Source organism: Amborella trichopoda, chromosome 2 (genome assembly GCF_054954075.1).
Source record: "Amborella trichopoda isolate Santa Cruz 75 chromosome 2, AtrichopodaSantaCruz75HAP2 v2.0, whole genome shotgun sequence".
Lineage (NCBI taxonomy): Eukaryota > Viridiplantae > Streptophyta > Magnoliopsida > Amborellales > Amborellaceae > Amborella > Amborella trichopoda.
Window position 1 is genome coordinate 10,021,159 of NC_142337.1, and position 24,231 is coordinate 10,045,389.

The 24,231-nt window shown below is 33.8% G+C and overlaps 1 protein-coding gene across 1 annotated transcript; it reads left to right on the forward strand.

The window, feature by feature from the left end:
* Window positions 1–17,347: 17,347 nt before the first annotated feature.
* Window positions 17,348–17,770, forward strand: LOC148783094 (auxin-responsive protein SAUR68-like). Its single transcript, XM_088858310.1, has one exon. The coding sequence runs from the start codon at window positions 17,348–17,350 to the stop codon at window positions 17,768–17,770; it is 423 nt and encodes a 140-aa protein (XP_088714436.1).
* The last annotated feature ends 6,461 nt before the right edge of the window (window positions 17,771–24,231 follow it).

Here is a 24,231-nt window from a genome sequence, read left to right on the forward strand (position 1 = left end):
AGGTTTTTATAGTGAGGAGCTAAAGTTAAGAGGAAATATGTTGGGAAGCAATCATGGAGAGTTATGACTGGGAGCAGGGTGGAATGGCTGGTCACAACTGGGCTTGGTAAGTTGTTGGCATAAAGTTTAGAGAGAGAAAATGTTAGGGAGAGAGGGATAGAGCTTCGTATTTTCGCGTTTCAGGGGATAGAGAGAGAGAGCTTGGTGTTTCCGCGTTTCGCAAGTGAACTAGCAGACAGCTGTTATGTGACGGTGCTGGCCAATAGAGCCTTGCGAGAGGCGCCGTCATCCATTCCACCACCTTTTGTTTTAGATAGTTTGGATCAACGGTTTAAAAAGCGGATCGGTGACCCGGATCGGACATCTCAAAAATCGATTTGGATCGATGAATCGACGATTCGGATCGGAAATCGACTGAATCGGTAGGATTAAAGCTTTAAAAAAATCCGAAAAAATGATTAAAATTCATTATAAATGTTGTTTTTTAAGAATCCAATAAGAAATGAGGGTACTATATTATTAACTTTCATTTTTCTCATCAATTTGTATATATTGAGATGCTCTTTCCCTGTATAAACTTAAATTAAATATTAAATTTGCATCACATAAAAAAAAATCATAGAATTATCATGGATAAAAAATATAATTATACATGGACTATTATAAAGTGTAGACTAATCAATGAAGGAATGGCCATTAAAATCTTGTTTTGGCGAAAAACCCTAATCCGCTAAAAAAACCTAAATTATTACAACCTAACTAACTATAATCCAAAATTATTACAACTTAACTAATTATAATATTATATACTGAAATTATAATTATTAGTTTACATTTTATAATTATTTTATTAGACAAATAATAATAAATTAAAAATATTTTAGAATATTATCTAATTGAAAAGTGATTAAAAAATTATTAGAAGATGCTTCCATATCATATGACTAAAATTAAAAATAAAACCACCAATAAATTCTAATGTAATTATATTAAAAGATTCAAAATAACTTTACCCAAAAAAATGAAAAATAAAGATGCCAAAATTCAAAAAAAAATCCTATCGGCAATATGCACAATAGCTACAAAAAAATAAAAATAAAAATAAAATATTGTATTAAAACCCATCGAAAAAACTATTTTAATAATAAACATCGAAAAAATTTATATGGCTATTTTTTAATTTGGCACACTAAATTAATGAGTGCTATTAATTTATTTTTTAATTTTATATAGCCGTTTATTAGTGCTATTAATTTGACACGCTAAATTAAAACGCTACACATATGGATAATGGCTTGCAATAATTAATAGCTTGTGTGACGATGGCTTGCACGCTGTTGAAGGCAAGTGGGAATTGTCCCACATCGGAAATATCAAGCGACTTCCAAGTTTATAAAAGATGTGAGGTTGAACTCTTCAACAGCATGCGAGCGAACGGTACATGGGGTAACACGTGGTTATATATGATTGTGGTACTGCCGTCCAACAATATCGAAAATTACCTGTCTTTTTAAGACAAATATCCCAATTACCCTTGAAAACATCATACGTGCCGAGACATGACGTCACCATCCGATTCTATACAGTGAATCGGCAACCTTGCACGTGTGAGCGCACACGGACGAACGAGAGCACGTGCGTGAACCGGCTGAACCGGATGGGAACCGGGCGGTTCTCTCTAGAACCGGGCGGTTCTCGATTTTATGATGGAACCGGTACGGGCTGGTCGGATCCCGAGTCGAACCGGGCGAGTCCGGCTCGACTCGCCGATTTTTAAAACACTGGTTTGGATGATTCTTTTTTTGGGTGCAAATTGTATGGAGCCTAGGCTCTATACAAGAGCCTACCCTCAAATAGTGTTTAAAAATGTGGTTTCAATATTGAAAATCTTTGTGATAGTCTTAAAATATATTTTTATTTTTATTTATAAAATTTAAAATTGATAAAATAATGTAGATCGACGAATCTATGAATACTCGAATGACGGTCCAAAAATACATTACAAAATATATTATTTTCAAAACTTGAAATCCATTTTTTTCTTATGTCTGTGCATCTTGATGTCAAGATGATCGATTTGAGGATACTTGGGAATAAAAACATCTTTTAATGGAATTTTTTAGGTAGGTTCTAAGTAGATGGTTTAGAGCCTCGGCTCTATATAAACATTTCTCTTCCCCTTTTTTTTTTTTTTTTACTCTCCTAGGGAAATCTTTACTTTTTTTTTTTTTTTTTTGTCCCTAGTTGGATAACATCGAGATGGGTGGCAATTGCGTCGGATCTGGGTCGTGCTTGGACACGGTGGATTGATCCTAGATGGGTTCCGGCATAGATCCTACTTGATTGGGTTGAATTTGAGTTAGGGTGGACTTGACTCGACCCCATTATAAAGTACTTTGAAAATATATAAAGAATTGTATCTAATGAAACTATTTATCTTTGATACAAAGTGGTCATAATTCTTTACAATCTTTTGATATGAAATTTGATAGCTTGAATGTGTCACAAAATTCAAAAAAATTTCTTTTGAAGTTTGAGTTTGGTCAATGGGATAATTGCAACTGCTCAACGTTACATTCTATAGTCAAAATCACTGTGACTACTATATAGAAAAAATAAATGGTCTCATTCAATACTTTCCCACTATACAATATAGTATATTAAAAAAAAAAAAACTAATTTCTCTACCCAGGTTTGGGTCCAAGCCACAAGGACCCAATCGGATCCGTATGAAGCTTAATCGAGTCAGTTTGGGACTACCCAACTTGACCTGTTCTCACGCTATATCGATTCATAAAACTGCAGTATTTTTTGCATTTTCCCTTAGTCAGTCTTGGGGCTCACTGCTATGGGCTGGCCTCAACACGGACAAGGAACCATTCATGCCTACTTTATTTTTGGAATGGTAAATTACCGCTACACATAGCACATTAATTGGACAAGGATTACGTACTTTGATATCATGTATCTTTCTTAGATGAGAGTTACTCTTAACCATTGGATGTGATGGGATATGCCACAATAACTTTCTTTTTGAAATTGGAGTCTAATTAATAACATGCTCATAATTACCCATTTGAATGCTAAAGGATCAATGTGCTAGGAGTCGATGTTTGAAAAATTAGCCAAGTTCAAGTTACTCGGGCTCGGGTAGCGGGGCCCGAGTTGTCTCGAGTAGGAGGTCCAACTTAGGGATCTTAAAAATAATTAAACGTTTATAAAAAATTCAAAAAATAAAAAAATCTATTTATAACATGTTTGTTTATGTGTTATATTATCTTAGCAAAGTTTGAAAAGTATTTTGGCCATGAATATTTATTTTTCCATCTTTTTTAGTTTATTTTAAAAATACCCCGTCACAAGATGGTTTTTCAAAACCTATTTTTCTCGACTTCTTTTACCTTATTTATATGTGTTTTGTTTAATTTTATTTTAAACACATATTTTTTGGTTTTTATATTTTAATTTTGTAACACTTTTTTTTTTGTTGCAGTGTGAGGCCCAACTCGGGTCGACTACTTGGCTCAGGCATGGGCCGAGTAGCCCGAGTCGTTCATTTGAACGCTGCTAGAAGTAAATGGTCTTGTTGTATACTTTCCCAATTGTATAATACATTTATTTCAAAAGTCAGCTCAGCAACTCAACCAATCACTTGGCAACAATGTTCACAAAATTGAACCGGAACGGTTAACCAGATATGGGACCGGAAGCGGTTTAAACGGCCTAACCGATAAACCAGCCGATTCAACCATTCTAATTGGGCAAGTCCTGAGCGATCAAAAAAGTGTTGAAAAAAAATAAAAAAAGATACAAAAAAAATCTACGAAAATATGAAAAACATAAAAAGAACGATTAAAACAAAAAACATTCAAATGAAGTTGAAAATTAATGAAAAAAATGGATTTCAACAAATCGATTTGTGCCTAGGCATATTTTTAAACTTTTCTGAAAAAGATGGGAAAATATAAAAGTGACTATTAATGACCAAAACAATGTTTAATCTTTACCAAAATGTAAAGAATATTTAAAAATACATTAAAATCAAATTCCTTATTTTTAGAAATTTATATACATTTTTTTTTTTTTTTAAATACCGGTTGATCACCAAAACCGCCCAAAACTAGAACCGACCACTTGTCGGTTCCCATTTAACCGGACGGTTAGCGGTTAGATTGCTCGGTTTTGCGAACACTGTTTGGCAAACTAGCGATATAGATCGGTTCAGATGACCTGTCCATTCTGAGATAATAAAAAATTCAAGAACTATCAAAACGATATTAAAAATCAAAATATAGTCTGAAAAATATTTTACTACATTATGTAATTCGATAGAATTATCAAATTTGTGTATATATTGAGATTCTTGTCCAATTTGAGTGCTGCACATTCATTTCACGGTAAAAATGCACTAAATAATAAAATAATACCAAAAATAAAAAAAGGAAAACAAAAACAAAAACAAAAAAAAGATATAGACTCCACCTATTAAAAAATAAGAACAATAAAATCCAAAGGAAATATTTATATAAGGTTGCAACCTTAAAATACAGAATTAAAGTGCACTTAAAAAATCATAAAAAAAAGGTTGTTTTGATGTTGGAAGACCTTCTAATTGATCCTCTCGACATCGAGATGTATGGAAATGAAAATAAAAATAAAAGATTTCAAATCCCAACAATAGTGCACATTGCAACATATTAACTATACCATATATTTTGAAGATCTACTTGATTTGAACTACTTTTAGAATTTAAAATTTTATAATTAGAGATAAGAAAAGATTATTAGCTATCCTTAGAATATTTTATAACATAATTATATCTTGTGATAAAATTGGAGGTGCACCTTACTTTGATTGTCTAAATTGCAACTTTATACAAACCACAAACCCTGATCCCGGGTGAAGAAATTGTAGGGGACCGAAGAACCCCGAGCCAGCCTCCATACACCCTGGACCAACCTATAATTTCAAAACTAGCACCTTAACACCCACCCTAGGTTGTATGGTCTATCATGACGACTCGACCCTAAACCTAGAACTCTGAAAATAATCCTAACAGGTTGGGAATGGCCCTGACACAAGAAAACATATGGAATAAACCAGTCAAAATTGATGTAGAGCGAATCTTAAAGCAATGCCTCCACCAATAACACCAACGCTAAAGATGGCAGCCACAGTGTCGAAATGAATATGGGGACACTAGTCAACAATAAAGAAAGTAACGTCCAGAGGGTGGTGGCTCGAGTCATCAAACTGATGCCCTCAAAATGCGAGTGTAGAAGTGTAATCATTGTGTCCAATGCTGAGGTAGCAGCCTGATCAACAGCGTCAGCCCCAGATTGGCCAAAATTGTTCCCAATCACTCGACATCAAAATGATTATAATGAAGGAAGAAGTAATCATCATTGCATAAGTGATGGGGACATCATCATTGAACGAGGGAATCAACAACTTCTGCTCCTTATTGATTGTAATCACTGCCTATTGTTGGACCTGAAAAGCAGCTGAAAGTAACCATCATTGGTTAGATGATGGTGGTGGCAATGTTGACTCTATAGACAACCATGTTTTTGGCTAAAACTGGACACGATGGCACCTATAGTGGCACCAATGCTGCTAGTGGTTTTGTCGACCATTTGACATGTCGCCGCTCAAGATTACATCGACCGTCAACTGAGAATTGTGTTTTATGCAACCTGTAATCATAACGAACCAACGCCACAGTCAGCATCTGCATTGTCAAATATTTTAAGGTAGAATTTTGAAATCCTGCCTACTGGAATATGTTTAGTGAAGTTTGGGATGTTCCACCGTTTTCAAATAGAATTAGATTCTAAATTCCTAAATATTAAGATCTGATTATATACATATTTGAGAAAAGCATACAATATTATCATTTATATTTTTATAAGGAAGTCACAATCATTCTTATTCGTCAAATTTTAAATCAGGTTGTTGTATATATGTCATTGACTACACTCAATATTCAAAAGCAAGTTTCTCAAACTCCTTGACACACCTAATCCATTTAATTTGACATCTAATGGCTATGTGTGATTATAACTTTCTTGTAACAACGGTACATGGTCTCATATTATACAATTCCAAATATTTGACTCTTAGTTTGTAATTACTATTTCTAGGTGTAAGCTCAACAACCCAGATTGAATATGGGCTGATCTGACGGTCACAACCTCATTTTGTAATATAATTTTTAATACTTTTCTACGAATCTAAATCACATGAAATTTTAAAGATCCATTTTTCTCATCAAGTATACCTAATAAAAATATTAAAAAATAATTTACAAAATATAAATTGATTAAAATACTCCTAAATATTTTTAGGGTATTTTGGTAAATTTATCTTTGACGAATTATTTCTTTGATATTTATATTAGATTTCCATATTTTAAAGAATATACACTCAAAATTTCAAATGTTTTGAATTTGTATAAAAAAATGAAATTCAAATACAAAATACAATCGTAATAATTAGATTAGCCCATATTCAATCTAGGGCATTGTGCTTATACTGTAGCTGTTAGCTAGTGGGCTAACATGATATTTTCCTGTATGCATGTATATAGCTAAATCACCATACCCATATTTTCTTTTAAATATTAGGGTATTAAAATTAACTTTCTTGAGAAGTAAGAAAATGATATCTTTATACGAGAGCGAATGAGGACATAATACCCATCCTTTGAGGGTCACCCCTTTGGGCGTTATGGGAATAGATCTCTAATATAGTGATGGGTCTCCAAGAGAAAGAGACATGTTCTCCGAGAGAGACGGTATTTTCATGAGTTTGGAGTTGATTAACTTCCACTTTTAGAAAGAGATAATCTCTATATTGCTCTCGAGGTTATCTTTCCAATAGCAACATTGCAGTGTTGATCGACGGTATTGCTCGATTGGGAGAGCGAGTTTAGAAGGGAAGATCCGTGATGGTTTTTTACTGATATTTAGAGATAGGTATTATCTCTTGTAACTCAAAACTATAATCTTTATTGTGATAGTGGATTTCTAATTGTCGAGGCCATGGATGGAGTCCTATGGGGTGAACCATGTAAATCTTGTGTTGTTGTGGTGTGATTTTTTGTATTTGTTTTATTTTTCGTACTCGATTTATAGTGATATTCATCTACTTCACATTTAGCTAATCATGTACACGATCTTGGGTGGGATCCCGGTGTTTGGGATTTCAGATTCCGCAAGCTAGGAGTTCACAAAAACCCTACAATTGGTATCAGAGCACAAGGTGTATACGGGGCTAAGGTTTATATTAAGAAAAAGAGGAATAACAAAGTTTTATGGATACATGGTTTGAAGTTGATAAATATGAAGGCAAAGTGTTTGTGAAAATTCTACAATAGAGTCAAGTGAGAAGAAATCAAGAAATATCCATGGTTTGAGATAGAAAAATATGAAGGCAAAGTGTTTGTGAAAATTCCCCAATAGAGGCAAATATGAATAAATCAGGAAATCTATTCAATGAAGGTTGTCAAGGTAATTATGGTGATTTTTCTATCAAGGTGGAGATTGTTGGGTTTACTAATAACTAAATCACCAGACCCATATTTCCTTTTAAAGATTAGGGTATTATGGAAAATAGAAAATTGACTTTCTTGATAAGCAAGAAAATAATATCTTTATAAGAGAGTGAAGGATGACATAATACCCATCCTTTGAGGGTCACCCCTTTGGGGGTTATGGGAATAGATATCCAATATGGAGATGAGCCTCCAAGAGAGAGAGACATGACTTCCGAGAGAGAGGCGGTATTTCCATGAGTTTTGTGTTGATTAACTTTCACTTCTGGAGAGAAAAAATCTCTATATTGCTCTCGAGATTATCTTTCCGATAGCGGCATTAAAGTGGGAAAGAGGTTAATCAACGGTGTTGCTCGATTGGGAGAGCGGGTTTAGAAGGGAAGATCGGTGATGGTTTTTCTACCGATGTTTAGAGATATGTATTATCTCTTGTAACTCAAAACTATAATATTCATTGTGATAGTGGATTTCTAATTGCCGAGGCCGTGGATGTAGCTCTATGGGGTGAACCACGTAAATCTTGTGTTATTGGGGTGTGCTTTTTTGTGTTTGCTTTATTTCTCACACTTGATTTATAGTTGTATTAATCTATTTCGCATTTAGCCAATCATGTACATGATCTTGGGTGAGATCTCGGTATTTGGGATTCCTGATTTCGCAAGCTAGGGGTTCACAAGAACCCTACACATTCTACTCCATAAATCAAAGCCTGCGAAAAGAAAACCAAACTTACCAAGGGAAACGATTCCCCAAAAAAAAATTACAATTTAGAAGACAAATGTACTGCTTGTACTGCTACACAGTACAACTAGTAGTAGTACCATGTAGTACTAGAGTGGGGAGTTCCCCCTTTGGCTTTCATGAGAGACATAAATTTTTCTTAAGAGAGAGAGAGAGAAATTCTAAGTGGGGTGTGCCCTTTTGTGGGATATGAGAGAGAAATATGGAATTGGTACAAGATATAAGGTGTCGAGATTTTCAGGTAGAGACAATCCATTTTAATAGGCCTTGAATTAGATTAGAGTTTCTTAGGATTTTCTTTGGCTTGCCTCTTCTTGTGAGATTGAATATGAACCATTGATAGTGGGTGACTTGTGGGGTGAGAGATTTGAACCATCTATTCTATAGATGGGTCATGAGGTGCATGCATACCATAAAATAACACAAATCTACTCAATCTTTCTACAAAATCTTTCAAAGATATATCAAATCAATATCTTCCAACTATATGGCCACATGCCATATCACTAAAAAATAGGAAAGAGAATAAAGGGTGTGGCGTGCCACCCAAGTGAGGCACTCATGGGCCCCACGTTCTAGAAATATGGTGGGCCCATGTGTACAATGGGCCCCAATGATATTTTTATATTTTAAAAATTAATAAAATAATTTTAGAATATTATTTGAATATATAAACCATTGTAAAATAAGTATCTTTAATTTTATGAATCCAAAAATTATAAATAAAATATCCATTGGCTGATAAAAAAATTCAAATAATAATTCTAAAATAATTTCTATCACAAAACAAATACAATTAAATTAATTTAATAGAAAAATGATCTATATGGTTTAGGAATTGAATCAAGAACCATGGAGCACTCCACCTTCAACTGTGGACTACAGAGCACACTTGCTTTATTAGACCAACCTAGTATTTCTCATGACCCACAGTCTAAGCAAGGGCTCATTAGCGAGTCACCAAGTCTGGTCGATGAGCAAAGGGGTCGCAATCCTAATCTGTGGATTTTAGGTCATCCCCTAGAGACGAGTCAAGCTCACTTAAACCGAATGCGACCACAGCTCCTATAGTGCATAGGGGTATCTCTCGCACATGTATATGTTTTACCCTAAAAGGTTAATTTTTGGTTTTTCTGAACGATCTATCGATATGCATGTCGTGTGATGGCACATGGATGAGGCTTTGGCCCCCGTCTTTGTAGGCCACCATCACACATAAGGGTCACACAGTCCCTCGGCTCGCTCATTCAGGTATATGCTCCGACCTCATCAAGGTATGACCCATTAGAATCCTTCTCGATTTGTTCTCTATGCCCAGATAACATGAGTTTTTTCTAATCGACTGGCCTAGATCGTCAAGCACAGTCCGGTATCTGCAAACATCATTTGGACAGTATGGTCCACGAGGGACCACACGTCTACTGAGTTCATGTTCCACTATATTATTTCATTTTACAATCACTCTTAAGGATTTAAATGACACATAGATCCAACATCTCCCACTTGGCCTTTGAAGGCCCTACATTCTCTATTCATTACTTTCTCTCATCCCCTTCTCTCTCCCAACTACAATCTTTCTCTCAAATATTTTTCACGTATTTCTCTCATTACATTAATCATGGTATTCATCATCAATCTTTTCACAAAAGGATTTATAGAGGCAATGTTTTTTTCCCTTTGCTACTTGGATCATATCCAAAAAGTGGTCGTAGCCCATCTTTCACATCGCATCACATATCATAGAAATGTTATCGCAGAATACCATCACATACCATGATCTCCTGGGGTCGTATGTTCATGGTCTCAAAAGAGTTCTTCAAATAAACTACTCTCATCTATAACCATACAACCAGCGCCACACATCAAAGTTCCATGGGTGAACAATATTGTAGTATGCTATTCTAACTGACTTGTCAAATATTAGCAAGTGCACCCACTGGAATATTTAGTTTATCTAGATCTTTCTCAATCTCACATCATTCCTCAGATGATAGAAATATGGTATTATATGCTTGGAGTTCTTATGGAATTGTGACTCCTTTGACATGCATATCGCCATCGTGTTGTCATAGAAAATCTTTACTGCTTCACAATGCACAAGGTCAAAGTAAAGTCGATTAAGAAAAATTTTAATCCGTATGACCTCCTTGGCCTCCAAACAGCACGCCACGTACTCTGCTTCCATAGTGGACAATTTCACCGCATCCTGTTTTTTTTTATTTTCAAGAATTTGTACCCCTTTCAAGCATGAACACAAATCTCGAAGTAGACTTTGCATCATCTGGATCCGTGAGATAACTTGCACCGGTATATCTGAATATCCAAATAGCTAAAAGAAACGTGGGACTGCAGGAGCTCCCACTCAATTATTACACATACAACAAATACAATCTCAATATTCATATGCCTATATCATGAAGTCGCATAGCAAGTCTCACGCAATATGTAATTCAATGCCCATTGGTTTTACAATATGTAAAACCTTCTTAAACCATAAAGGTTCAACCATACTAGTTGTCTTGGTAGTAAACTCATATAAACCAAGTTATCTAATCAACACAACATTTGTCAAGGAAGCCTAGCAAGATGACCTTCCTACAACATTTCCTATGGTTCAAGGTATTAGGTAATCAAGGATTTTAAATAACTAGAAACATAGGTCAAGGCACATGGGTATTTAAAAACCAGTGCATGATAGTTTTTCCCCCATTTTTATAAATACCGTCAAGACACAATGTTTTTCTCTTTAATAAAAATATTGAATTGGTATATATATAATAGTATGACAGTTTAAAATGATTTTCATAAAGACTTAATGGACCTTGCAAGACAATATGGTTTTCTCAAAACCATATTCATAGACTTTGGTTTTTCTTAAATCATCCAATTTTAATTTTAAAATATATTTTTAGCCTTCATAAATCATTTTACCGCATTCTTTTTTTAATCTCCTACCAAGTCAAGTTCATGGCCATAAAAACAAATCATAAATATCATCCTATAATTTTATCCAAAATAAAGCATGACTAAAGAATGTCTATTAAAGCCTTGAAAAAAATATTTCCTTTTTGGAAAATATGGATACTTTATCAAGGGATTATCATAACATGCAACACATCGTATTATAGACATTATTGGGAGGATGGTCTCCCTTCGTGCTTACATATTTGAATGAGCCACACCCATCTCTCGTGTTTCATTATTAGGGCTCAAAGCCCTTAATCAAATCACATCTTCATGTGTATTATTACCTTAAGTAGTTCATACTCTAGCACAAAGAGGCATTAAAACCCAAGGTATTTAAAAATTAGCTATTTCAAATTTGTTAGCACCTATTACTTAATGTCCATACACTCCATACATATTCATAAAACAATTAGCCAAAATATAGCTAAAGCATATTAAACATAAAATAAAAAGGTTATTGAATCATTTTTCCCTATATGACCCTGCCATGTAATATGGGATATATTTCATACTTCAAAACCATATAGTGTGGTACCTAGGCTTTTTTTATTTATTGTTTTTACTCATTTGACAAGCTTTTGTGATATTGGAAGAGCACGCAACTGGTTTCACATGTCACGAAGTGTCCATCTCTTTGGCACTTGGACTCTCTCTGTCTCACACCGCCAAAAAATTCTGTTGTTCATCCCATCATTTTAAATATCACAAATTTAATTCACCCACTGATCTTTAATGTTTTTTTCCTACCACCAATTCTATATATGTATCCCTTCATCTTGAAGAAACCAAGTTGTTCTTATAGGTATTGTGTTTCTGCTTCTTTTTACTATTCCCATGCCGATCATTCTTCATATAGAGTGTCTTATATCGCAAACTCTGTATTATCTATCTTTGAAGTTATATTATAATAAACCATACTTATGACACACTATAAAACCTTTTAAATGAGCTCTAAAAAGGTGTCCATAATTAAGAATCCAAAGATGTGCCTTAATATACCACATCTTTTAATTTACTACAGAATAGAACATGAGCATTCCGTGATAAAGATATGATATCTCTCAACTTATAAAGATTTTATCTCTTAATCCTTCTGAGTATTGAAATAGACTAAAAAATATAAAATAGTACTCAGTTCTATCCCTAAATCATACCATTTAGTGAGTCTTTATTTTAGTGACATTTACGTCACAATGTAATTTTCTCAGCAGAAAATCAGGTTGAGCACTTCTCAATAAAAAATTGTTTCTCTCAATCCTCAAAGAATTTCTTCCTAAAATCTTTTATGATGAATACTAGACTCAAAACCAAATCATAACATCATATTGTGAATCTTAAATAATACTTTTCTTTAGAGAAATAAATAAGTGACATTCACGTCACAAAATAACTCATACTACAGAATTTTAAGATAAATATTATCTAATAAAATTATTTTTTCTCTCTACTCTTTTGGAGTTTTCCTTTCAAACCAATTTTGTTTGAAAGTAGACACATAATAGTAACACATAGATTTCCACAAGCCTTATATTACTTTGTTAAGTAGGCTTGATAAATATAGATATTCATGTCCCAATGAAGGATATAGCAAATTGCAGAAAATTCAAGATAACCTCTCTTCAATTCAAAATTTTTATTCATTTATTCCCATATATATTTCTCTCTCAAATAAATTTTATTAGAAACTAGACTCAAAATGGAAGTTAAAAATGTAGTGTGGACTATAAAAAATTCTGTTAAGATTAGAAATAAAATTATGACTTGCAAGTTATTGAAATAATTTTCGTTGCAGAAAACAATACTTGCGTACCCTTTAATAAATTAAACATATCTTTCCAATCATAAGGAATTTCTTGATGAAACATTTTTTTCTTGAAAGTACACTTAATTTTGTGAGTCACAATACAATTTCAGCAAGAAATAAAATCATATGATTGGTGGGAAAAATCACGGAACTCAATAGACAGTTCTTGGATTTTGCAGGGTCAGAACTGTCACCCTTCATTGATGATTTCATAAGTCTCAATTCCATTAGGATTTCCCACAGAAATTTTGCTGGTAAATATTAATCTCAAATACACATAATATCACTGAAGTATACAATAAAAAAATACATAATTATCTTCTTCATATCATTGATCCAAAATAGCCTAGAATACCCATATGCATAGTGCCTTTTCGGTGTTTAAATATTCCAATAATTCTTTAATCGGGGTGTCTTACTTGACCACAAAGGTTATTAGTTTTCTTATATCTCATTATCAAGCTTGATATTGACTCAATGAAGAGAAAAGACAACTAATATCATCAAGTATCAATAGCTCTGATGCCAATGAAAGATAGACTAATGTGATCGTAGCCGGGAATATACATTTTTGTTTTTCTTCTTTGCACCCTTAGGTTCTTTCACAATATGGGAGAGATAGATAAAAAATGAGAGAGTGGGGCGTGTCACTTTTGGCTTTCATGAGAGAGAGAACTTTTTCTTATGAAAGAGACAGAGAAATTCTAAGTGGGGCATGCCCTTTTGTGGGATATGAGAGAGAAATATGGAATTAGGTACAAGAGATAAAGTGTAGAGATTTTTGGGCAGAGACAATCCTTTTTTATAGGTTTTGAACAAGCTTAGAGTTTTTTAGGGTTTTATTTGGCTTGCCTCTTCTTGTGAGATTGAATATGAACTATTGATCTTGAGTGATTTGTGGGGTGAAAGATTTGAGCTATCTATTCCATAAATGGGCCATCAATATTATGGAAGGTCTATGAACTATTATCCCCATTTTCTAAACCATTTTTCCATCAATTGAAATTAAATAAATTAAATTTAATCAAAATATTGCGTACACCATAAAATAACACAATTCTACTCAATCTTTCCACAAAATCTTTCAAAGATATATCAAGTCAATATCTTCTAACCATATAGCCACATGTCACATCATTAAAAAATAGGAAAGAGAATAAAGGGGAGCACCTATAAAAAATATAAAAAATATAGAAAATAATTTTTCGATAAAATATAATGACCAAAATACCCCATGAATCTTTTAGGGGTGTTTTGGTCATTTTATTTTATTAAAATTTTTTTATATATACATTTTTCGCTAGTGCGAGTATAATAGAGGATTAGAAGTCCCAAATTTGGAGTCAAAGAGTTTATAGAAAAAAAAATTAAACATAAAATAGTATAGAGATCTGACATTGTGATTGGAGCAATCTTAGCCCTCCATTCAGAATGAACGGTTGGATAAGGGGAAGTATATAAGTTTTATGTTGTAGAGAAAGCATAGAAAGCTTGCCCGTAACCGTTATCACACTTGCTAGCATCATAATATAATACTTTGCTAAGTAGTTTATGAAAATTATCTAGTATTTTTAATTGAAAGCAAGCATAAATTATTGATTTTTTTATTAGTGTGCTTCCATGAGAGTAGATGACATTAGAGAAGCACGGTTGCAAAGAGTGGAAAGGCAAATGAAGTTGGGTCTTTGATTAGCTGGCATAGGTTGTTAGAGGTCTTACATTTTGGTCTTTGAGTAGATTTTCATTCACCTCTATTTTTTTTCTGCATTTATTCCTAACATGCATTAGGCCCATGGTATGTAAGCCAACCCTGCGGGTATGGCTTTTCAATGTCATATGGTTCCAGCCTCGGACTTGGCCCTGGCTCGAGCAGAGTAACGTACAGGACCCAAAACACCCCAAATATTTAAAATTTAAGAAAATGTGAAACAAAATAACATACATACTTTAAAAGTGAAGCAAACTATAATCGAACATAAGAAATGCAAACAAGCTGAAAATATATAAAAAAAATTGATTTATAAAAAATTTGAATTATGATGGGAGATATTTTTTTAAAACTTCATCGCCTCTCAAGTTAGAAAAATATCGATGATGATGTGGTATATTGATCCCATATTCTTGACAATGCAAAGGGAATATTGTCTTTTCTTCGCATTATTAAAGAATTGATCTTTTCTTGAGCCGACCCCAAATAGTTGGAAAAAAGTTGTGATGACGATGATGATATCTTTTCTTAGAAGTAGCTTTTATTTTCGGTTAACTGGATTTGAATGTTGTATGATGTCCTTTGGCGTTCATTGCTTAACCGAAGAAAATAGGCTGAACTTCAGAGGATCCATTTTCCAATTTGATTTTAGCAAAAAAAGTAAGACAAATTGTTGATGAAGAAGCTAAAGGAATGATAACATTTGGTATATAAATTTGTTGCATTTGATAAAAAAGGACAAGCATGTTAAAATTGTTAGTGTATTTTCTAGAAATTGTGTTAAGTCTTTATTTTGTTTTATCATGAGTGATGTAGTGAGGTTGCACTTGTAAGTTTGTGTAGCAGGAAGTTATAAACTAGTAGGTGGTTAGTAGTTATTGATGTAAGTTAGAAATTATTATTGTGAGTAGGGAGTTATTATAGTAAATAGGGTTGTAAGAACCTCTATTTAAAGAGAGGTATGTGGTGGGAAAATTGGCTCACGAGGTTAAGGCTAATTTTGGGTGTCGAGATTGTAATACCTTTTGTACCCCTGTGTCACATGTATTAAGTTTAATCTTGGATGTCAAGATTGTAATGCCTTTGTGCACCCCATGTTTTTCTTTAATGAATGTTTTTCTTCCACTTTATCTTGGTAATTCTTCTTCTTTCTATTTGGTTGTGAGTCTTGGGCTAGTATGATAGTATTACACTAATTGAGAAGCGGATTGTTTTGGTGTTGCGGCATCCGTCTTTCTATACAAAGCAATAGCTTTGTTCTGCCTCCAAATAAAATTCTGAATGCAAGACTACTGGCGAACTCAAAATCCATGTTGAATCATATTTTCAAGGGCGGTTTGATGAAGTGCTAGCAAAGCGAGAGAGCTTCTACAAGAGACCATGGGAACTAATGCTTTCTCCACTCTTTTGATGCGTTCTTTCTAAATAGGGAGTCTATGTGCTCAATTACAAAGGCCTCACAGGGCACTCTTAGAGGATCGTATCCTGTGAAACCAAACTCTGCTTCAGCCATCAATAGTAACTTTTTAAAGATGGGGCTATAAGGATAATCTAAAAGAATCCTGAAACGGCTTCCATCTATTGTATAAATGGCAAATTGACCCTCATCGGCTACCAGTCCAACTTTCTCACAAGTAGTTGCTTTATGGGGGATTCCCATCCTTTGTCTTTGTCTCATGACTTGCTTATGCCATTTGTGAGTGATCTCCTTGATCATGTTTGAGAAAGGAGAGAAAACCACAGGTGATTGTGAACTGAACTGGAGGGTAAACTTTGAATATGAGGAGGTGGTGATGATGGAGTGATATGGAGGCAATAAATTCATATTGCATATTGGGGAATGCACTGTGGCGCCAGAACATGGCTAGAGAAAGAGAAGGGGGAATTATGAGAGATACAATAAAAACAAATCTGATTACACATGTTGGGTTGCAAGGAGTGCATTGGCACATGAAATGTGCTTTCATATTTCATCGGCAAATTCGACCCCAAATCATTGGGATGAGGCTTGAATAATGATGATTTTATTGACAAATTACGGCCATAGGTTTTAAAGTGCTTAATATTCAACAAAAGCCTATGAGACCATGCTGGATAAAGCCGAGATATTGGTGAGGACCTTCATTAAAAACTGTCCATATGGCAAGTCGTTAGGCAACATCTCATGAGGCATTGTTTTTTGAAACTTTATCTCAAAACCAAACCACTTCCTTTAGTTGAAACTATTTGTGAAGAGCTCAAGCAAGCCTTTAATCCTTGTGGGCCAATTGAGTGTTGTCTATGAAGGCAAGTGGAGAAGTGATGCCCTAACTAACTCCAAAACATGACTCAATACACCACTTCATGTGCTGCTGCGCTCCTTGTAACCCAACAACAATGGCATCCTCTCTCTCTCTCTCTCTCTCTCCATTCTTCAATATAAGACCAAGCACATCACTTCCCATTCTCACTACCACAAGCTCTTTCTTGCACTACAAACTCTTCTATCTTGTCTTCTTTCCTGATACAAGCATAAGTTCCTCTACTGGCCCAAAGAAGAATATTAAGTTCTTCTAAACTTTGTATTCAGTCATGATTAATTCAAAGAGGCTCTTGGAGATGGCACGCAAATGGCAGAAGAAAGCCATCAGTCAGAGGAGAAGGATATCCCTCAAAAGAAATACTAGTGACCAAATGGATTCAGTTGCTGCTGAGGGTCATTTTGTGATTTATACAGTAGATGGAAGCCGATTCATGATTCCTCTAGCGTTTCTTAATCGCCACATCTTTCGAGAGTTGCTTTTGATGGCTGAAGAAGAGTTTGGACTCACAGGGCGCCATCCTCTGACTTTGCCTTGCGAGTCATTTGTGATGGAGTACATAGTCCACCTGTTGAACAAGAATGCATCAATGGAGGTGGAAAAGGCATTGGTCTCCATGGCATGTTGCAGAGCCTCTCATCCTTCTCTAGTCCTTCAACCATTCTCTGCGCCAATGATTCTCCATAGCTCTTGAGACGTCGCTGTTAAATCAAATACAACCCCAAAGATTCAATTTGAAGGGGCAACTAAACCATCTCTTGTCTTTGTACATAAAACTCACAATTTTGTTCCTAAACAATTTCTTTATGCACTACATCAAATTTTGGTTCTGGATGAATGGTTGTATAAATCTTTTCATATCGAGATAAAAGCTTTGCAATTTGTTTAAAATATGGATCTTCTCACAAGGCCAATATGATCTAACGTCTTAACAATGCTAAATCTTGGGTTATTCCATGTTCCTCATTCCTCTTTTAAGATAGGCCTGTTAAAGGGCCTCGGCCTGGATTTTTGTAGGGTTTCTGGTTGGGTTCAGGTTGCTTGTTAAGGCCAGTGCACGCAGCCCAATGAACCCGAATTGTTTTTCGGATCCCGGCTAGTGCTAATCCGGCCCGGATTGTTTTTAGCATGCATTAGGAATATTAAATTTTCTTTTACCATATTTATATGCAGACCGGCACGAACCTTGGTCTTCTCTCGGGTGTCGTTATGATGGATTCGAGTCTGACTTGGTGAGGCCCAAAATTCCACTTTGTGCGCGGACCAGGATCCGGCTCCGGCTTAGGCCGGCCAGCCCATTAACAACCTTATTTTAGCTACCACAATATGTCTACGAGGCTTTGGGAAGAGGTAATTTTTAGTATTTCATGATAGTTACTATTTATGTACCAGATGTGAGGACATTTCGTTGTAGATCAGTCTTCCTCAAGGAACCTTTACCTCTGCCTGAGAACTTGCCTCTCTTAAGAAATGCAGGTGTGACTCATTCTTGATTATCTTTAAATAGAATGATATAACAAATTATTAATGAATTACTAATAATTATTTAAAAATTATCATTCAAATTATTATTATATTAGCATAAATATTAATGGGAAAGGTGTTTTTTATTTTATTAAATTAATAAATATTATGATTTAAACTTTATGAATAATAATTCATTTATTATGATATAATGATCAATATATCCAATGTTAGTATGTATTAGTATTTAAAAATAAACTCTAATTCAAGAAAGTAAAACTATGGATTTAAGGATTGTTATATATTATTAAACTATATTACTATTTTAAAAATTAGAAAAATAAATTATTGAGCTATATAGTCCATAATCATAATTATAATAATACATGAAAGTTTAATAATAGCCATTATTATAATAACTAATTATTCTAAATATAAATTTGATTGGGACAGGAGCTGGAGTTGTGGCAGTAGCACCCCATACTCTAGTCACCACTTTGTGGTTTCCATTCCCACAACTAACACCACCCCACTAAGACCTTAAAAAAAAGTTAACTCAATCTACTTGAAAAAATGGGTAGGGAATGGTCTTCCCCACTGATTTACCCAAAAAAAAAAAAAAAATTTTGAATTTTATAAATTGTTGTGCTACTAATTTTAAATGTATTAATTATCATTAGTTGTATTATTTTTAATTCTTATAATTAATATACAAGAGCATAATTATTGATTTATTTTGATATCAGTTAATTAGAATTGAAAAAAAAAATGTGTTGCTAATGTTGTTATTTTCTTTGTTATATTTAATATATTTTATTAAAAAACATTTGTATAAGGTTACGACTTTAAAATTTAGAATTAAGGTGCACCTCAAAAATCCATTGGAAAAAGATGTTTTAATATTGAAAAACCCTCTTATTAATCATCTCAACATCTAGATGTATAACTATGAAAAAAAAAAAAAGATTTCAAGTCACATAAATAGTGCATCTTACAAGGTAATTTCTGGGCAGTCCATTTTCAAAAATTTCATATATTCATATATCTAGTTGATTTAAACCAATTTTAGGGTATAAAATTTTATGATTAGAGATGAAAATAGATTTTTAAACCACCCTCAAAAACTTTTACACCAATATTACATATTATGATAAAATTTAGAGGTGCGTCTTAATTTGATTGTTTAAGATTGCAACCTTATGCAAACCACACCTATCGCATTAATTTTATATTTATCAGAGAGATTAATGTGATGTCAAAAGTTAATATTTTAAAATTTTATGAGTATAAATTTCTATAATGTAATATTTTACAATGTAGTTTATGAAGATTACCTAGTATTTTTTTAACATAGAACAAGTATAAATAACTATTTTTTTTTAGGGGAATGTATAACATCAGACGATTTACCTTATTTCAGAAGTAAGACATTTCCTGTTTTTTATTAGTGTGCTCCAGTGACAGTAGATGTAAGCCTACTATAGATAACATTTAGAGACAAAAAATGTGCGGTTGCAAAGAGTGGAAAGGCACAAGACGTGGGTCTTTGATTAGTTGGCATAGGATGTTTAGATGTTTTGCAATTTGGCCTTTTGAGTGGATCCTCTTTCAACTCTGTCATTTCAATGTGTTTTTTCGTAACATGGATCGGGCCCATGGTGGATGAGCTTAAGCAAATCCAGGGTCCCCAACAAAAAAGATATGGCTACCCTTGAAGCAAACACTCATGTGATGGTGTTTGGGACACTTGTTTAATCATTCTGTATATAAAAGGTATATTATTAGTCATTAGATGTGAAATGAGGCAACCTGAGGTACGTTGGATATGGTTATATCCAAAATTATTCGCATAAGAAATCCCATATTAAATGTAAATCCACAAGCGTAGAGCTGTGAATGGGTTGGATCACGTGGATCTGGATTCAGATCCAAAAAGCAAACATGGGATGCGAATATGATATATACAAGATCGGAATTTAGATTCGGACCCAATCAGATCCAGAACTTCTAGATCTGGATCTTGATCCAGTTATGAAAAGTATACATGGAATCGGAATCTGGATCCGGACTGAATCAGATCCAAAAAAATTATTTTATATATTAAATTTGGGTGGATCCGAGTACAGATGGATCTGATCTGGATCTGATCAGGTTTTAAAAATAATATATATATATATATATATATATATATATATATATATATATATATATATATATATATATATATATATATATATATATATATAATTATTTTAACTTTGATAATTATACTTTTAAATTTACATTGTACATCTGGATCTGGATCCAAAAGAGAAAAATGGGTTGCCTCCATGGTTTCTCAAATAAAAAATTTTTATCCACACAAAACAAACGAAAAACAGAAAAATCATGCTTAACACAATATGGGGTCAAGGTCTGATAACTTGAAACCAGCTTAGATAGATAACAGAGTGGTGGGGGGAGAGAGAGAGAGAGAGAGAGAGAGAGAGAGAACAGGGAAAAATTCAGACGACCATGTGATTGTGGACAATTTCTTTACATTCCAGTGAATTCCACTTTCCACTAGAAGAAGGCATAAACAACCCCAAAATCAAGAGAACTATTACATTAGCTATCATGCTTCCTGTTGAAGGAATTTCAGAGAAAGCGAGAGCATAATCTTAAAACAAATTATCTTAAGGGCAAGCATAAAATTCAAAGAACACATATACATTGGAACGTTTATCAGCCCAATTCACGTTTGGGAAAACAAAGAAGGACCCAAAACCAAAACAACATATTAATTTAAAAGAAGAAGACTTAAGACCAACACATATCAACCCAAAATAAATTTTATTTTAGAGAGAGAGAACCTAAAATTTTATAGGAAAATTACACTTACATGGGAAGTAGAGTTTGCTGGCAGGTCAAACCTTAGCCTTCGCTTTGTAGGAAGAAAGGATCTCGCGACTGAAGAAACCGTGTGAGCTGGCGGGTTTGAGCCACTCACTACCTGTGTATTACCCTGGTTTTGGCCATGGCTATGATTGTGGTTTTGTGCATGTTGACCATTCTGAGATGAAGTGGTTCTTGTTTGCCAAAAGGGCATTTTACAAAGACTCTATACTTTAGCAGACGAAGCAGAAGAACCCATTGGGAGGAGATTTAACGTCAACAATGGCCATGGCCTCCACTGAATTAAACTAACAAAATTTTCAATTAAACTGGGTTTTTGCAGGCTGAATTGTCAGGCCATAGTCTATGGTTTTGGAAAAGGAGAAATAGGTTTTATTCCCCTTCCTCTGGTTTCTTTTTGCTTTGGCTTTGAGGGTTCTTTTTAGGGTTTTTGCTGAGGACTAAGGTGCAGTAATGGTGGAACTTTCTGCAACTGCAAATTCTGATTTTGATATAAACTTCCCTTTTCAAGTTCCGACTTTTTGGTCGGAAGTTTTCTTTACACACGAGGTTTGAGAACATGAACAGTAAGGGGAAGTTCTTTATTTACCTTACTTTTTTAATCAAACAATTAAGATGAATAGTAATAAGTAAGTACAAACTTTCGGAAGCAATTTCCTGGTGTCAAACTTCCAGGAAGCAACTTCCGGGAAAGAAAAATAAAGATCGGAATATACGAGTTAAAAGTAGGACATGTGACTTTTGAATTTATTAAAGCATGCACAACTGAGCAAAAGGTCTATATCTAAACTCGAAAAGTCAGAAGTTTTTCTGAAAATTTTTCGATTTAACTTTTTAACCATAGAAAGTATTTATGGTTCAAGCCAATTGCTTGATGGGAAAATAGTTGTTGTTTGGATTTTTGTGCCTTAGTTAATACAATCATTGTCACACCCCGAGAATTTACAATCATGTGACGGACAAAACATATATACATCTATTGATAGGACAAATTTACAGTGGCGAGCTCTTACATAGTAAATAAAGAAAGCTAGCACAACAACAGTATCTTGCAAGGTTGATCTTGACTAGCACTCAAAATGAATCCGTAGTTATCCTGAAAAAAATGTTTACTATAGTTTGATGAGTTTGGCTACTCAGTAAGTGATCATCATAATCCTAAAAATAATCATGATTGAAAGATATCAATATTTTCCAAAATGAGATCTATTAACAGAAATGCATCAACAGTTTCACTTTCAATAAATGCATAATTTAAGTATAATCCGAGTAATTGAAATGCTTATAACACTTTTAACGGCAGTACAAAATTCAAAGGATTTCACAAAATACCCAACTGGCGTCCCAAGAAGGTCACCTATATACCCCATCAGCGTCCTGATGGGTCCACTTAATCCCTATCGGCGTCCCAGATAGGTCCACTTAATCCCTGCAGGTCCACTTATACCTCACCGGCGTACCGGATGAGTCCACTTAATCCTTTCCGGCGTCCCAGATAGGTCCACTTATACCTCACCGGCGAACCGGATGAGTCCACTTGCATACTTAAATTATTTGTAAATCTCTTTAAACATTCGAAAGCAGCAATATCATGTACTCAACATATCACTGAAACCATTAATATGAATTTCACTTAAACCATTAATAACAGTCACTCTTTATAATATTTCAAAAATAACCAATCAAATATTTTGGGCTCAAATTTAGAAAGGTAGCAGTTTGTAAAGGCATTCTAGCATAATTGCCAATTTAATATGTATAGAAAAACTCTTATAAAAATTCAAGAATACGGAATTATTACAATTTATGGAATATCAATTCACAAATAAACATTTCACAACAATACTATAATCAATTGCAAAAATGTCAATTTTTAAATAATAAGGCAGTCATTTGCACATGAATTTTACAGTGTCTAAATATTCAAAACAGTAGAAAGAAATATCACAATTTTACTAAAAGCAGAAATATCACATTTATTTCTACCAATAGACAAGAAAAATAAATAAATTTATTTTTCTAATTTACAGCATTCAAAATTTCTAACATAGATAAAATATCACAATTTTTATTAAAAAGATTATTTTTCAAGATAATGGGGTCACGTGCGCATAAAATTTATCGCGCCTAAAATTCATGATAATAAGCAGAAATAATTATTTCATTTCATTTTTAAAAAGAATGGATTATTTTTCGAGACAATGGGGTCACTTACACATAAAACTTATAAAATAAAGATCCTGGACGGAAATATCACTATTTATTAAAAACAGACTATTTTTCAGGAAGACGATGTCACTTACCCACAATTATTTGAGAGGGAGCTTCCGATAAAAGAATTCGGTTCGAGAGAGAAGTTCACTGTGTTTCGACCAGAGAGAGATCTCAAAGTTTTGTTTTAGGGTGGGAGTGCTCACATCCCCTATTTAAATTCTTATAACGTATTATTATATTGTTTTATTACGCTCTACCTCATACCTGAGGTGTCGCGTTAAAAGCAGACTTTTATCGTACGAAAACCACGTCCGCTAAAGGACGTAGCCAGTTGCAAGTAGCAGGAGGCAAAAGAAAAAAAGTAAAGGCAAAGGAAAATCTTTTGAAAATAGTGATGGTCCTCAAGGACTATCATATTCAAACAGAACATTACCTATTTAAAAGCATATTTTCTCCCTTTTTTTTTTTTTTTTTGAAATTTTAGGATTGTTATTCCTCCTTAAAGAAATTTAGTCCTCTAAATTTGCGTACTTGATTACTGAAAAAGATAGGGGTATTTTTCTCTGATTTCGTCTTCTCGTT

Coding starts and splice junctions, on each gene's coding strand:
- LOC148783094 (XM_088858310.1), top strand. CDS start 17,348: ATGATTAATTCAAAGAGGCTCTTGGAGATGGCACGCAAATGGCAGAAG.